Raw genomic sequence first — 18,523 nt, 5'->3', positions numbered from 1 at the left:
AAGTTAACTATACTTGCTGCTCTGATTAGTAACTTGCGTTACAAGGGATTATAAACCAACTATAACGTATAAAATTAGACTTAATCAAAAACACACTGTGTCTATACAGAATTACATCTCATTGTAGTTTAGTTTCTACTAGAAAAATTATAATATTAAATACTTTTTGTTGTAAATGTCCAAAATTTTTCTTAATTCTTGAATACACCAATATAGATTACATCGGGTTAACTAAGCACTATCTATTTACTGCTCATCCTTGAGATTTTGTCACGCAACTGTCAAATATTAGACACTGCTATTTTCAATCACTTTTCGAAACACTTTAAAGCTTCTAAAATACATCCACAACGACACCTTTATCCGTGTCGTCTTCCTTAAGAGCGTTAAGCTGTTTTTCCATATAATATTGCACTGCTATTAGTTATTTACATTGCTTTCATATTATTGTATTTCTACTGGACGAAAACTTCTGATTTTCTTCAACTTCTACCAAATGCAATCTAATATGCACTTTTACTTCCTACATTTGTTTCGATACTTCCCTGTGGAAACCAGCCGTTGTTATAACAAAGTTGAAATTATATTATTAACAAATTCTCTTCTTCGCTATTCGCTACTTTCTAGCAAGCCTGCAATCATCGTGATATTACTTGCAATATTCATGTGGATCCTGGGAATACGAAACTGATGGCTGTCGTTTTGTGCATGCTTGCGCATGATTTCTATGAAACTTTCAGTTCATCGTGAGACTGCTCGTAAGCAAGTTTCCTCCTAGCTCTAGTCTCCCGTGAGCCTGCTGATGGTGACAGTGATGCGTGCTTACGTAGATTTCGTGATTCCGTAAATAGAAAGGGATACGTTAGGGAATTTAGGCAAAGGAGTGATAACTAACTTGTATAAAATGTCATCGTTAAACACGATTAGTCCCTCTGTTAAGTTTGGCCTCCGTTTCTCTGGTATCTGGCCTAGAACACCGTACCCGTTTATACACAAGTTCATCTGGATGACAGTACTGTCTGCGCTTCAGATTTATCAATACAGATACATCATCATGCATTTCAGATCTGAAGATCTTATGGATCTAGTAAATAACTTGAGCATCACCATGTCCATCAGTATGGTGCTCCTCAAGCTGATCGTTTCTTGGGCAAATTATGGGTAAGTCATGCTGATCTAATTAATGCAAAATCAATGCTATAAATGGTGACTCTGAGTTTATGCAGATGTTCTATTTTGTTCAGTGTAAAATAAATTGTTAATATTGAGATGCTTATCGTTTGTTTGTTATATTTTAACCATTCGATTATTTATTTTTGTACTAGTGAAAGTACGTATGACTTTTTAAAAATTATTTAGGGAATAGAGAATTAAATAAACGTACGTATGATCAGAATTTAACTGAAATTATAGATATTACAGCTGTATTTAACTATTTTCTATTATTGTTCAAGTAGTGATAAGAGTGATTATATTTTTGTTGGAAAATGTAATCGCATTTAAGGGTTTCATATTATTATTATTATTACGAACGATCATAACAATTTCTTCTTTAAATTTGATATTAATATGTTCATACATTAAGTTAATTATATTATATTAAATGTATTGTATTATATTTGATAATTTACACGTTAATTTCATTTGATAATTAAGCGAACTATATCGTTTGATTATTTATTACTATTTATCGAAATTTAATTTATACTACTAACAAAGCTTTACTTTCATTGTATCCAGAATAATGGATAATTCTCACTTGGTAAATTAATATTCCACAGCGTGTTATCTGACATATTGTATACTATGGAAGAGGATTGTCAAAATTATGCCATTATGGATGTGAATAATTTGATATCGAAAACAGGACAGTTCTCTTATTATGTGACAAGCCTAATCATGGGTTCGGGTTTAGTGGCCGTGATATTTTATATCACCGGTACTGTTGGATTTCAAGGAGCCAACGATACGATGTCACGGAAGCTCCTTTTCAAAATGGATTTGCCATTTAAGGCCTATGAATCTCCGAATTATGAACTTATTGTAACTACACAATTCCTTATTCACTTTTCAGTAGGTATTGCATTTGGAACATTCAGCGCTTTCCTTCTCATGGTGGTGAGTATAGATAACATTTTTTTCTGCAATAATTATGTACATATGGGTTAATTGAATATTATTATTTATTAGTGTTTATTAAAATTTTATTGCAAGTAAAAAAATATTATGCTATTACGAAATTAATTATTATAAGTAAACAATAATAAAAAATAATTATAATTGAATAATATTATTACTTATTGCTAGTAATATTAACAGTGATTCTATAATAGAGTACTATTATTTTAGGGAAATAAATTTTAAATCGGTTTCAAAGTGTAAGTGACACGAGAATATTCAGCAATGTATCTAAAGAATGGTTGTTCGTATATTTATTTTTGATATTCTTCCATCGAATGAAATCGGTGTGAGAAATGAAATTCATCTACAGTCAGTGAAGAGCTTCAGAATTTTAGTGATACGTACTTACACATGAAACTTTTCGAACGTTTTACATTTTAAGAAATGGAACGTACTGTAGGATTCATGCCAGATTAACCCTATGCTGACATCTGCGCGTCTAATAGGCAACGATTCCCTTTTAATAACAAAACAGATTTATTTTAACTAAAATATTACGTTATGTTTCCCGTAACTCTTGAACTTTAACTCTCAAACACACGATTCTCTATTCACTACGACTCGACTACACGCACTCTGCCTCGCACGCGTCCTTACACCCTTATTTGAAGTCTAACAGTCTCTCTGTTCATACGCAAGTTCTCTTCGATGATCACTTATTACCCACGCAACCTCGCCCTCGGTGGGACAGGTGTACTTCAGACACTTGGATACATTCCTAAGACTTTCGTTCATTGCTTGCACTCAACCCGGTCATAAATATCTCATCCATACAACACTTGCAGGTGGGTCACCTATCCGTCAGCACGCGCTCCAGACATCACGCTCGAGCCGAAAAGCCGCTTCGAAAATTGGCCCGAGCTCTCCCATGCATGTACTTACAATTAGAACTAGGATCACACACCCATTCGCCCCGTTATTACTCTTAACCCTTTCGCTATGGCGGGAGGCGCCGCGAAGTCCCTCCCGTAGAACGAAGCGTTGTGTCAATGATGGAAACATTACGATCGTGCAGTCTTTAGCATTCAGGGCTAAGCCTTTTGAAGAACAAAAAGAAAAAAAAGAAAAACCGATCATCGCAATAGCGTTTGCAATTCATTGCGAAGAGAGCTAAGCGGAACGGTAGCACTCATTTCAATTTTTTACTCAATTTTTGTGGCCGGTGACTATAATCACCCATTGTGTGTAGATCATGTCTCGTGGTCGGTGACTATAGTCGTCCATAGTAGCGAAAGGGTTAATACTATTTCCTTTGCTAGAGTTCTTCTCAGTTCGCAATACTACAGTGCGAATTAGATGAAAGTGTTTGAAATGCTATAGTGTATACAGCAAAGGCGAAGTCTGAAAATGATATCGGTAAAATTAGAAAATAATGGAATTCGAAGATTTACAGTATATTGATCAATAAAGTATTAATTTAAAATTCAAGAACTTCGAAATGACATCGAAGCACCTCCTACTGCTATGCAGGTCCAAGATGTTACCACTGGTGTACCACTAATTATGAGTATACTAGCGCCATCATGATTCGTATTTGTATTAAGTGTATTGTATATTTCACGTTAGATTATTTTCTAATTCTTTTTAACATAATTTTGGAACTTCTTCCTTGCTATGTGTACTATATCGGCCTTGAAACTTCGGATCATGGATTATATTTAATTTGTTAAATATGTTAAATCTAACCATCTAAATGCTTTTATGTATAGATGTGTGACTAGGCACTGTTGGGATAGAGTACCAATTCTTTCTATCACTGAGAGAATTTGAAAACTGTTTGAAAACTATTATTGCTATTTTATTACTTAGTCGACCATTCAGTCACATACTGATGTCAAGAAGGAATAGGTGATTACTATGATTACTTTTTCTATATACTGTATATCCATCTAAATTATACTTACTTTTTCGTTACATTAGCAAAGAATACAATATACCTTTGTCTGTAAGACAGAACTTTAATTATTGATATATTTGTACTGTGAGATGAAAATCACTAATGTACAGTGTTTGAGATACAGTGATTGAGAAAGAACTCTGTTCGAGAAAACTGGTCCTATATATGCTCCTCAAGATTTTGGACTTTTGGGATGTATCTGAATGCCACTTACAATTAGAAATAATTATATGGGTACGAAAAATTTAAAAAAGAAGCGAATGGTTAGGCAGGAATATTTTATCAGAGAGATTAAAAGATGCAGCTGAAAATTTATACTCAGTGTTAAACGCACTGTCATCGTGAACACACGTGTGGATACAGCTCCGCTAGAGTTGTAATAAAAACTGTGAAGCGTGAGTGTGCAATCCAGCAAACAAACCGCATTCAGACTGGCAGAGCCGACAACTCAGATTCTACACGACTGTCAGACAATCATCACTTCTACAAATTCGATGGAAATGGAAGAACATAAACTGACACAAACCAATGACTCCATTAAACCGGAAGGAAGCTCCATCTACTATGCATTGCAGACGAGAAGTCTGCTGAACAAAACGTAGGACTGAATCCCCATTAACCCTCACCACCCTACCCATTCTAACGTCATCGTAGAAGTAGACTAAATGCGCTACCCTTATTGGCAGAAATTATCCTTTTCAGGATCAGACGCAAGAAATAGATGCAAGAGCGTAGGCTTATCCCTGAAACATTAAATTCAGATTCTTCCGATGAATGTTCATTTCCGAACTTTATTTAACTATACTTATGTTTCATACACGTATTAAATATATACAGATGATTTGATGATGGGATATATATTTATTTAATAATAAATTAACAGTGATAGAGAATGTGAGTAACGATAAAGGTACGAATTATTACAACTTATCACAATGCTCAACCTACACTTCAACAACAACAACAACAACTCTGGCAACTAACTACTCTTCTATTACAACTCCCTAATCGACAACTCTCTTATTGCAACTCTGACTTAGAACGTCCTTGTTCTTTTATATTCTTCTTCCCATCATTCACACCCTGCATGATTTGCGTTTTCCAATGCCTCCCCCAACATGACCAAATATGGTCGGGCTAAGAGCCTGACGCATCGCACAGGGTTTTTCGACTGACCTGGCCTTCGAACCCTCGGTGACTTTCGTAAAGCTACGTGTACTCTGCGTGGTTGAAAAGAAGTCATCTGAGAAACTTGTAGGACCCAATCCCCACAAACCCAACCATTCTAACATCATGGCAGAAGTAGAGTAAAGTGCTTCCCATATTCGTAAAACTGATCCCTTCCTATTAGCCTGGTCATAGAACACCATGTGACAAAGAAAGCGAACGAAGCAACGAGACAAAGTGAGACAGACACAAGAAATAGATGCAAGAGCGTAGACTCATTCCAAAAGCATATTAACTTCAGATTCTTCTGATGAACACATGATTATTTGCAATTACTAATTACTAATTAGCATCTTGATTAACTTTTCATTGCATTACGCAGCAAACGTGATGTACTATACACATATTTTTTATATTTATGGTGTATCGTATGATTTTTTTAAACGGTTATCTAGTATGATGCAATTACATAATTAATTTATCATAAAAAGTAGATCTTAAATTTTTAATCAGTTTTTATAAATGTATTTGTAATTTAACGTATTTAACACTATCTACAAAAATATTTTCAAATTACGGGATATACTTTTTATAATAAATTAAATAATTCCATTATATGAAATGTACATTACGATACAAATAATTTAAAATAATAAATATATCGCCCATTTATGAAACGAAACGTATTAAATATGTGTTTAATATTTGTGAAGTATAAGTAAAAATAATCATGTTTTGCTCTCATGTTTGCAGACTTACAATGTATTATTCGAGTATAAGAATTTTACGGATATCTTACGCCTATGTTAACGTATCACTTTGCCGAATTTGGAGGTAGTAGTTTTAGGAGTGCCATAGAAGAATGGGTATTACTAGCGAGAGTGTAGGTGGAGCAAGTGGAATACCCCTCTTGCTCCGCAACCGAACGAGATGACTTCTTTTCAGCCACGCAGAGTACTTAAAACCAAAAGCTGTACAGTTTTCGTGCCTTTTTATATATAGGCAAACACGCATGCTAATATAAGATAGTTCTTAAGTTTATATTATCCTATAGCGACAAGCGCAGTAGATTAAGTTTGATTCTAGATCGCGAGTGTTTCACGCTGGAGCCATTGATCTCATAGTCCAAGTTTTCATTTGTAACCCTTTTGTACGTTTTAGTACTTTTATATGTATATTATCGTATCTAGTTTCTGGCGCAATAAACGTATGTTAAATTGGAATTGGAAATTGGCCTGCTAGAAAGCCTTTACTGACGAGGCCACTAGTAGGCCTGGACGAAACACTCATCTTTTCCTTTCGTCCTTCTACCTGCTACCTTATCATAGTACAATAACTAAGGGTATGCAGCACCATAGGAACTTCAAGAACCGCAAGACTACTAGAAGCAAATTCATACACCATTAAAAATTTAAAAAACAATCAGGTAAGAATTCAAACTACTAGTTCAGATGATTACAGAAAATTTATAAAGGCATCAAGAATAAAAGATGCAAACTACTACACCTTCCAAGGTAAAAATTACGAAAGAGATAAAGTAGTATCAAAAGGGCTTCACCACAAATTCGATATCAAGAAAATGAAATACGACTTGGAAAAATTAGGCCACCAAGCTCTCAGCATTATAAACCTAACGAAACGTGGAACCTCCACACCCTTGCCAATGTTTTCAGTCGAATTAGAACCTGCAGTTACTGATAAACAAATTTGCAATGGCAATCTTATGTGCAACGCAATAGTTGCAATAGAGTTACTATTGTGACTCTAGAAGAGTTACAATAGAACTACCAAGAGTTAAAGAGACATTCCGCAATGCATAAGATGTCAGACCTTTGGACAAACCAAAAATTACTGCAATAGAAAACTAGCTTGTGTAAAATGTACACTAGTATATGTAACATCGAAATGTCCTAAACAGGAACGAACAGAAGACGTTAAACATCTGATCAGCTACAAAGGACGCGTCATCGGGAAACAAATTCAAGCTAAAACTTTTCCACCTATTAGAAACGGTCTCACTGCTAGCTCGTTAACACTTTGACTGCCACGTTGGTCATATATGACCGGGCACGGTTTCTCCCGTGACGCCACGGTGGTCATTAGGTGACCGGAGCACTTGAACTACTTAAACTACATTGAACAACATCGAATGAAAATTGATAGTTAGTGCATTTTGAATATAACCGCTAATTAGCAGATACTTTGAAATAAAAAGTGTCCAATTAAAGATTTTTATTAGAACATCAAAAAAATATTACAACAAATCTTGCATCATCTAGTGGTGCATCTCACGTGGCGTTCTGAGCGAAACATGTGATTTCGGCGTGACCGTCAAAAGGTTAACAAATACAACACAGCCAACAATAACAATCCAACCTATGTACAATGAAAACGTAGCTAATGTAGATATGAAAAAATCAGATACGTGTAAAACATGCGCAGAAATAGCGAGGAATCCATATATTGAAGATAAAGCGAGTAATGACACAACAATCAACAATATTGAATGTATAATAGAAAAACTAGCACTTCAAACTTCTGAAACAAATCAAATGATACGAAATTACACTTGCCAAATGTCAGCCATCCTAACAGAATTTCTCACGCTTCAAAAAACACACGCAAACCAAAAATAACCGAAATCATCGAATGGAACTGCAACAAGCTGCAATGAAGAATGTTCGAGCTAAAAGAATATACACTAAGAAGCAACATCGATATGCTCCTCATCGTTGAAACATATCAAACGGATAAATCATATTTTAGATTTCCATTTTATACCTACTACACCACATCCTAGCGATAAAGCACATGGCAGGACCGGTATTTAATAGATTCCAAAGCAGTTAACTCGATGTAACAAATCAACTACAGACAACCACAGACAACAATCTGTAAGTGATCTTAGAACAGACGGCGTGAACAGTCAGGCGACAGGCAGCGTCTCCGATTGTTTACGCCTAAAACGCTTAAACCCATCGATGATAAGACGATCGGTCGAGGGGTGTCGAACCTTCTCGAGCCGAAGAACCAAGCAGTCAAATAAAGACCTTGGTGAAGAAAGTCTTCTGAATCACTAGCCCTATCCCCTCATCCTTCTGCTACAAATCCATCTTATTAAAGCAAGCATGCCTTAAGGAAGCGTACTTGCTACTACTTTATACTCTCTTCACTACAACCAATAGTCACACTCAAATTCTCACATTTGCTGATGACACCGCAATAATCTCAATACACAACGATGTAAAAACAGCTACCTCCAATTTGCAAAACTATATATCAGATTTGGAAAACTGGTTATGTGTTAATAGAATTGAAGTTGTGGGTATCTACTTAATGTCTCCGTTGTTTCGGTGGTTCCTACGGTGTTGCTTGTTGGTATCTCCTTTGGTCAATGAGCTATGATACGGGTAGCAGTTAGCACGACAGGAACAGGAAGGGATGAGCATTTCGTCCCAGGGTGGACTCGTCAGTAATGCTTTCTAGCACGCCCAGTGTTATACGAGGATACTTAGATGGCATAGGAACTTCTACTTATGGGAGGTCCAAGATTCACCGAGGACTTACGGAAAAGTCCTCGAACCTCCTTCAAGTAGGAATCCATCTATTGGCAAGGGTGAGAATGATGGTAGCTGCAAAGTCAACGACAGTAAATATTTATTACACGTCACCTTTACCATAAGAAAAAGTATGCAAACAGTCAACTTGAATCTATTGTCACGACCTGGGTTACGATTACCGGGCACGGCAGCCACGGATGCACGGGTACCCGCTCGTGAAGTTTAAATTTTCTTCGCCTTTAGACCCCCGTTGCATGTACTTACGTCAACGTCTGGTCGGGGACCCCGAGTTCTAATCGCGTGAGTCTGCGTCGCGTTTATAGGATTGACGGCTGGGCCGAAACTCACAAGGTTGTCGGAGGTATTGGAGGGTGTTGGTACCTCCAGGTTGGCGAGGATGCTTCGGAGATGTTGGGTAGTACCTCTTGAGGTCCGGACTTGGTGTTGGATAGTTCCCTAGAGACTCGGATTTCGGGCGTTCACAATCGTCACGATCTGCTGTCTTGGGGCGTCTGTTGACTTGTCCTTTGGCGATGGTCGCGAGTTGGAAGGAGGTTTCAAGGAGAAATTCACTTTTCAGGCTTTGCTTTTAAACAGTGGAGATTTATTCTTGCTTACGGTACAAAATCAGTATGGTTTAACGACTTAATAACTGGACTCTTTGGTCTTTTGCTTGTATGTATGTTTTAGACATCGATTTGCATGCATTTGTCACGATTATGCCGATTTACATTTGTTATACTTCAAAAATAAAACTGATACGATGGGTCAGAAGCTGTTGCGGTCCTAGGATCGCATCCCAAGTTAAGTGGAGGACTATTTTTATGTCATTGCCAGCATTTCTTGACTCGCGGACACTCGTTGTCACCTGGGATGTGGATCCAATTTCTTTAATCCACCACCACCGAAAGACGTCGAAGCTAATATTGTTCACAGCCAATAGGAAGACACACCCGTCACTTACATTTCACCGCAACCAATTAGTAGCCATACGAACTTATAAAACCACCGAGACAGGAATCGCCAGGGATAAGATAAGTATCACGACCAAGGAATTCTATCTCAAATTTAAAGCAGTCAAGGCAAACCCATACCGATCAACTCAGTGCCAGAGATAGTCGCACATCAGAACTCTTTAGTTCAACCCTAACCAGGTCTAGCTCGATTAATTCGGTGTAGGCCTCATTCTTGCAACATTGTCGCGTCCGTGTAAACGGGCCTGACAACCCACGAAACTCCGAACGTGAGAGTTGCGCTACAAAGAACAAAACACAGCAAAACATTCTACAAATCTATGAACTCGTTAATGTCTTGAAAGAGTAAACTCAATAAAAATAATAGTGAGATGCCCATATATAAATGTGCAATAAAACCAATCTGGACATACGAAATCCAATTTTGGGACTGACGGTCAAATCACATATCCAAAAAATGGAGAGTTTACAAGCAAAAATTCTTCGTACGATAATAGACGTACCCTGGTGTACTTGGAATGACAATATCCGAAAATGATTAAACCTTCTGTCTGTACAGGAAGAAATAATACGTATCACGAACAAGCACAAAATCAGAATAGAATTTCACACAAACTCACTAACAACAAACTGTTATGCTGACGTTGCAAGGTTTGCGTTTCGACGAGAAGGTTGAAATGCAAACACCCAAAAGACTTACTACAATTATAACACTTTTTATGTATGTAGAATTGGAACGAGTGCAACCCTGAAAGAATAAGAGTTTTTTGAGACATAGGACGAAAGTGACCACGTGTAAGAGAATCGAGTATAAAGGATATTTATATCAGAGTCGACTGCGAGAAACGAGCGAAAGTTTAGGGATGCGTCCTGAGTGTTAGAAGTACCTGGCCAATCTCTACGTGTATGTATTACATTAATCCGTTATTCTATTAATAAAGCTTATTTCTGTTCTGTTAAATATCCCGATATTATTCTAGTCCTAATACCTAGCCAATAACCTAACCAATACGATTCTAAATGTATATGTCTCTCGTGTTTCTATAGTATTTGCCGTTAAAGAAACGCAAGTCAGATGTTAATAAATATTGTACAACCATTTGTAATTATTTTGCAAATAGGTACAAATAAGAAATAAGAATAAAAAAGAAAAATATCTTTATAATAATAAGTATAATGGGGCACAGGTGTACTTCAAGCATTGTACTTATAACTCTTTATATTAATAACAATAAACAATATACATTTCAGTATGATATGATATATTTATTAATTTGCTTGGTATATGTGTATTTAATAATAATTGCAACATAATCTATTTATCGCGAAGATTAATTAAATCATCGTTTTCATTTTATTATTTTATTATTAAATATATTTAGTGACGTTTCATTTGAAACTTTACTTATAAAAATATTTCTACCAACATTTTTACAATATTATTTTGCATCAAAATATTACCTATCGAAGTTTATTATATTGGTTTATTATATTGTAGACTTGGAACTATTTATAGGTATTTCACGCAGGATGTCAAATCGATATCATGTGTCAGTACTTAATGGAGGTTACTAATAAAAATGAAAATCACTTAAAATTCTTCATTAATCGCTACCAAGAAATCATTGTTTTTACACAGAAAATCGAGAAAGTTTTTACATATATAGCTCTCGGTCAGCTTGTGTCAAACACTATAGTTACGAGCTGTAAAGGATTTCTTATTGTAGTCGTAAGTATCGTTTCAATTTGTATATCTGACGATATGTCACTTTTCCATTATCCTGTGTAGAAAATGAATATTACAGGCAATAAGTGAAGGACAAGGAGCGCCTATATTGATTCAATCTATTTTATTTTATGCAGTTATCTGTTTAGAGGTGTTTATATATTGTTTCGCTGGAGAATATCTTCGTATTAAGGTTGGTAAATAAAATCTTTCTGTTATACAATACTTTTCGTAAAATGTACTGTAATGACGAATATACATTATCATCTTTGATAAACAATCGTTTTCAACATGCTACTTATAAATCACGTCATTGACCATCAGAAATCGGCTCCTTGACAGTTTCCTACTCCTTAGCCAAAGGTCCTTATGTCACACCCTCTGTCCAATTAAAACTCTTTACCTTTCCACCACCAACATCTATTTTACCCAATCAGAACTAAACTAGAGAAAACACCGGACCAAACAAGACGAGACAGGAGATAGAGCAAAATCGAGAGTTCAGTTCGTCTTCGGCACCGATCCTTAAATCATCTAAATTACACATACAAACGCGTGTTCGAAACGGTGCTCCGTTAACGTCTACATTATAACTATTCTACACTTTTCTGTAAATAAACACTCTCTTTTGACCACACACATTCTGGATCCTTATTATTACAACTAGTCACGCAATATTAATTTGGCGCGTGATAACCGTTCTTGGAAGTCGAAGAGATTCGATACCCTAGGACGCTACACAATACGTGTCTTGATCTTTTCGGCATATTAAAAAATAATTTTTTCCAAATAATTCGTACCGATAGTAACCCACTCTTCCAGCAACCTTTGTTTTATTTCCTCTTTTGAGTTAATTACTGTCTTTCGTATTCTGCGATCTAACTTATCCATAAATTTTCAATGGGATTGGGATCCGGCGATTGTGGTGGAGGATGAAGAACTTTCGGGCAACGATAAAGCAAGAATTCTTGAACAATGCGTGCTTTATGTTTGGGGTCATTATTCTGATAAAACTAAAAATTTTTGCTAATTCCCATTTTTTCAGCACTATTTAATAAATTATTTTTTAGTAGGTGTGAGTGACAGTTTTTGTCCATGATGGTGCCAATAAAAACTAAATTGCCAATTCCTCTGGTCTCTCGTATTTCGATGGTGGAACTCTTTATTCGTCTTCCGCCATACCATTCTTTTTCTCTCTGAATTATGGATGATAATGGAATACAAGTTCATCCCGAAACAATTCGTTGAACCCTTAAGCAACACGAGTACAACGTATCTGCGGTACGATGTGATTAATTCAGACATACCTTGGTGTCCGAATATTTTCGTGAGTCACTGTATGTGTATTGTAGGACGAGCCCCCAATTTGTAGGATTTTTAGGTAGATTAATCCTATGCAGACCGAGATCTGCACGTCTAACGAACAACAATTCCATTTTAATAATAAAACTGGTTTATTTAATTAACATATTACACTAAGTTCCTCTTAATTCTAACTCTCAAACACACGATCCTCTATTCTCTACGTCTCGACTACACACAATCTGCCACGCCCACGCCCTTGCACCCTTACTTAACACTAAAACTACCAACCCAGTCAAAATGACTGGTCCCAGAATTTTCCTTTTTGCAGTCACCGAACACATACACCTGCTTTAAGAATAAAATTGGTATCAACTCGTATTAAGAAAGAACTGTAATCAATATATTCACTCATATTCATCGTATCGCTTAAATTACTGTAATCCGCGCACGTCATAGTTAGGTACCCATTAAAGATCGGTAGGTCTAGTGTTAAAGTCAAAACACTCTCTTTCCACACACAGGCTTTCTCTCTCAATCACTCGACCAATCATAAATATGTCATCCGTTCGCACGCACTTCAAGTATCGTGCTAAACCCCTAAGTCAAAGCCGATGCCGCTGTTTATTATTCTCCAGATAGACTCTTTCGCCGCTCGCCACCCCACAGTATCGATTAGTATAATGTATGTAATGTGTATCTAAAGTGGTATATAATACTTATAAACGACTGTCTTTAAACTTTTAATTACAAGTTTCACATCCAACACTATTGTCTTGGACTTGGCGATTTTATTTATAATATACAAATAAACATTTCTTCGACGTCTCGTCTCATACCATTTTCTCGAAGATTCTTTCGTTTTTTCGTTCACTGATCACGTAACCAAACATGATGCGGTCAGTATTACCAAAGTAATATACCGATTACCGGTCATATTAGCAGAAAAACATCGATTAAATTTTGAAATTCAATTTCGCGAAGAATATCTAAATAAAACTATGAAATTCGTGTTGAAAGTTAGTTATCCCTAGATTATTGGACCGAAAGTATCATGTGCCATTGCAGCTGTCTCTTTAATCTGCATAAGAGTATAAAAAATAGCATAAGATTTGTATAATGTAAAGAAACGTAAAGAAATATCGATTACCTGAAATCTTGGGTGAATTTTTCTTTCCATTTCATTCGTGTACTGTACAGTTTACGTTATTTTAGGTAGCCTTTTTTAATGTAAATTTTCTTCAGACAAAGTAGCCTAAAATATTTATTTAATTGTTAGAGCAAGCTACTCGGTGACGCAGTATACGATTATCTTTGGTACGATTTACCGGCACGCGAAAGCCAGCTTCTGGTACCTGTCATATTAAGGTCTCAAAAGGGTTTCACATTGACATTCGGAAAATTTTCAAATCTCTCCTTGGAAAGTTTCGCGAATGTAAGCTATTTATCTCATGTACATGACGATTCTAGTCGTTTGCATCACGATACGCACAGTAGTATGCAAGACATGTAGATACGGGCTGAAGGAATTTTTCATAATACAAGAGCATGTCATCAGAATGAAATAAAATAAGAAACATCTCTATTTATTTTTACATATACATTTACTGCCAGGTTTGTTGAATTAACATCTTGGGCAAATATTATTCCTATTATCACCTACACTGTAATGGTTTTATGATGATTTATTTTGTATTTAGTGGCTATAATTTTTATGGCGATAATTGCGACTGAATGATGTGTTAGGAATTTTATTTTTATTTAAAAACTTGTAACTTTTTATCATTTCTATGTAAATACTTTGAGGAATGTTTACTGGACCATGTTCTCGTTTTAACCATTTATTAACTACTTTTAACGAATTTATAGCGTATATGTAAACATTCGTAAATTCTTTTGTATTTTAAGCCTGCATCTTGTATCTTGAAATAGCTAAAAATTTATGGATATACTAATTCAATAATTCTTTCAATAGATACCAAATATATGGAATTATGTGTACCGAATCTCTCACTAATTCTAGTATAAATTATATATAAATATATCGATATCAACAATAATTTGTTTTATTTCGATAATGATTTAATTAATAAATATTTTAGGTTAACAAAATTCTTAGTTGATTCTCTTTCATACTTTCGCCGTTATTGTAATTTTTTAGCTTCTAGTAATATCAAATTTTTAATCGGTAATGTGAATGTAAAACTAGTGTTTATTTTTTACACTATTTTTTACATAGTACATGTTTATATATTATCACGTTGTATGTCGATTTCACGATATTGTGTGATTTTGCTATACAGGTATTGCGTGTGCATGTAGACGCGTGTTATCGTTTGCTTTTTGTTTGGCATTAATTTTCGTGGTGTATAAAAATATAGTACATTTTTTTTAAATATACGCTATTGTAGGATAAGCGATGATAATGTTTATTGGTAATAATTAGGTTAACAATATTATGGAAATAGGCGAACAACAATAAATCTGCGTATTAGTAAACGACACGAGTCTAAGACAACTTTCAACCAGTTAGCTGTAATTGACGAGTATCCTCGTCATGGAGAAGTGGCAGGATTTTGCCACGACGAGTGTACTCGTCATGCGTAAAAAGTAGCGACCATTGGCTATTTAAATTGTAATTTTTGTGAAAAATAAAACATATTCTCAAATTTCAAGATATTTAGAATATTTCGAGGCCAGGCCGGAATAAAACAAACGAATAAAAAATATGAATAATTTAAAACGAACTCATGTGTCCCCGAATGCACCGGCTGAAACAGCTTATCAGTTCGCATAACGAATTTATTTATGCGCGATGATAACGTTTTTTAGATGTCAGCGTAAAAGGGGCAAAAGCAAAAGTCGGAAAGCTGATTTATGATAGGGTTCCTTCAGGGATGGTTCACCACGGGACAAATGCGTGACGCTGACCAGGCACTGAGCCCAATGATGGCTGCTGGCTCGAAGTTACCTAGCTATTCTTTGACGGTCACTAAATTTCATAGATATCCATAAAAGCTAACCAATAAGAGAACAAATGTTAACCAAATAAGTAAATATTAGTAATAAAATTGTCAATTTTATAAAATAAACTCATCTTTTTGATCCAATATTTTAACAGTGACATTTAGTCTGTGATTGACGAGTATACTCGTCATTGCTCGATTTTCGCGACACATATGGATGCGCGCTCTCAAAAGAGGACGCCACAGCTAACTGGTTAATAACAAAACAGATTTATTTAAACTAAACTATTACACTAACTCTCAAACACACGATTCTCTACTCACTAAGTCTCGACTACACGTATTCTGCCTCGCCCGCGTTCTTGCACCCTTACTTAAAGTCTGATACTCTCTCTTTTCATACACAAGCTTTCTTTCTCGATCACTCGATACAGACGTAGATATCCCATCAAAGCGATACTTTCGCGCTGACGTTTGCCCTTTCTTCCGTATCCTAGATATCGCCCTGAACATTCGAGTCGAACCTGATAGTCGCCCCGCTATTACTCTTAACCCTTTCGCTACGTCGGGAGGCGCTGTAAAGTCCCTCCCGTAGAACGAAGCGTTGTGTCAATGATGGAAACATTACGATCGAGCAGTCTTTAGCATTCCGGACTAAGCCTTTTGAAGAAGAAAAAGAAAAAAAGGAAAAACCGGCCATCGCAATAGCGCTTGCAATTCTTTGCGAAGAGAGCTAAGTGGAACGGTAGCACTCATTTTAATTTTTTACTCAATTTTTGTGGCCGGTGACTATAATCACCCATCGTGTGTAGATCATGTCTCGTGGCCGGTGACTATAGTCGTCCATAGCAGCGAAAGGGTTAATACTATTTCCTTTGTTAGTGTCCTTTACTGCTTGTAATACCACAATCACAAATGCATAAACTAAACAGTGATCTGGACGCGAACATCAATAGTACATCAATACCTTCTTTCTATAATTAGAGTCGGATGTAGCCATTTAGAGAAATACTATATTTGTTAAAAGTTCCGAACTTCAATAAAATCTAGTCAACATATACTATGTTCATCAAGATTCTTTTAGCTGCAACAATAATGTAAAAATGTAAAGAATTCACCTGATCGAAACATTTAATATGCCACTGTTTGCATGATACATCGTAGACATTTGTTTTGTGCATGAGAAATGATCAACGGCTTTTAGCAGACCAGATATTATTATTCAAATTAATAACAAAATTATTTGGTTTTCTGTATTTGTAGATTATGAAACTTTCGACATCGTATATGACGGTACTTCTGGCAGCCTATTGAGGGATGCAATCAATCTATTAGAGTGTAATCAACTTCGGTGGAGAATTACCGACGATATAAGTATACGATTAAATCAACTTCAAAAATTGTTTATTAAATAGTTACGATAAGACGAAGAGAAAATGTTTTTAGTGCATGAATAAAGATGTTCCGTCATTTAACCAACGAACATTGATAACGATTATTAAGCTATATGCGTTATCCCATCTTGGGACAAACCCCGGGCCCAGAAGACAGTTAGGTTCTTCTGGCAGCCAGATTCTAATTGCTGTTTTATTTCAAGTTCCGTGTCTTTTCTTTCTTCATTTTCAATACATTTTCAAACAATTCTTTATTTCCCTCGGGTCACCGGACACGAGGCATTCTTTAGCCATTAATGTTAGAAAGCAGGCAACAGCACTTAGGATTTGGCTGACAATAGGCCTGCAAAGGAAAGGACCAGGTCATGTGCGATGTCGCGACTTTCGGAGCCATAAAGTAACGAGTCCTTCAGGAAGGGTTACGAATGTGCGGGTGACCCACCAGCAACCCCCTTTGAGGGAGAGGCTTCCTCCACCAGCAGACCTGGTCGCGAAAGACGTTCGTCCCTTCTTTCGAGGCATCTGATTCGCGGACCGAGGGCCCACCCTCTGTCCTGTCAACCACCAATGGGTAAACCGATTTCCCTTTGGCAATCATGGGCTTCAAAAGATCGTGCATCGCACAGACAGTTAGTTAGAAAGTATCCATCAGTCAAGCAGTATCAAACTAAGAGACAGTTAGTCCAGAACAGTCAACCAGTCAGTATCATTCCAACAGTCAGTTGGTCAGCACACATCGGCACACGTACATCAGTACACATCGAGCAGTCTGCACAGACAGTCTGCATCATCAAGTACTACATAAGCTTTGTGGATAGTACTACATAAGCCCGTGGATTGACTATTTGCTATATAATCAAAAACGGGCACCTACAACTCATAACGTGTGGCAACGTCCAACCATTGGACATTTGAGAGGAAGACAACCGAACCATTTGGTCCTTCACGCCCGTCTACAGCACAGTTGGCCTTACAACCCAACAACGTGCCTGCCACGCGAACTGAGCACCAGATTGGGTTCGTAACAAATGTTTTTAATAATAAAAAGGAAGTTAAAATTGTATTGAGAATTGTACTATTTGTAATTGTTAACGTGTTTAAAGAAGTTATTACTTGAAAAACAATGTATTGGAGAAGGCATTTTTAATGAATAATTCCTTTCAAATAAATGTTGCAGTGCAAGTTAATAAATTAATTATATAATTGCATCATACTAGATCACCGTTTAAGAAAATCATACGATACAACATAAATATAAAAAATATGTGTATAGTACATCACGTTTGCTGCATAATGCAATGAAAAGTTAATCAAGATGCTAATTAGTAATTAATAATTGCAAATAATCATGCGTTC

General features: G+C 36.1%; 1 protein-coding gene across 1 annotated transcript; it reads left to right on the top strand.

The window, feature by feature from the left end:
* Positions 1 to 904: 904 nt before the first annotated feature.
* Positions 905 to 17,087, top strand: LOC108545758 (odorant receptor 82a). The gene is made up of 6 exons (XM_017897536.1): positions 905 to 1,161; positions 1,782 to 2,118; positions 11,296 to 11,508; positions 11,585 to 11,698; positions 14,087 to 14,242; positions 17,037 to 17,087. Exons 1-6 carry the CDS (start codon positions 905 to 907, stop codon positions 17,085 to 17,087), a joined length of 1,128 nt encoding a protein of 375 aa, XP_017753025.1.
* Positions 17,088 to 18,523: the final 1,436 nt, after the last annotated feature.

Source organism: Eufriesea mexicana, unplaced genomic scaffold (genome assembly GCF_001483705.2).
Source record: "Eufriesea mexicana isolate 0111107269 unplaced genomic scaffold, ASM148370v2 scaffold515, whole genome shotgun sequence".
Taxonomy (NCBI): domain Eukaryota; kingdom Metazoa; phylum Arthropoda; class Insecta; order Hymenoptera; family Apidae; genus Eufriesea; species Eufriesea mexicana.
This window is presented reverse-complemented; position numbering and strand designations above follow the sequence as displayed.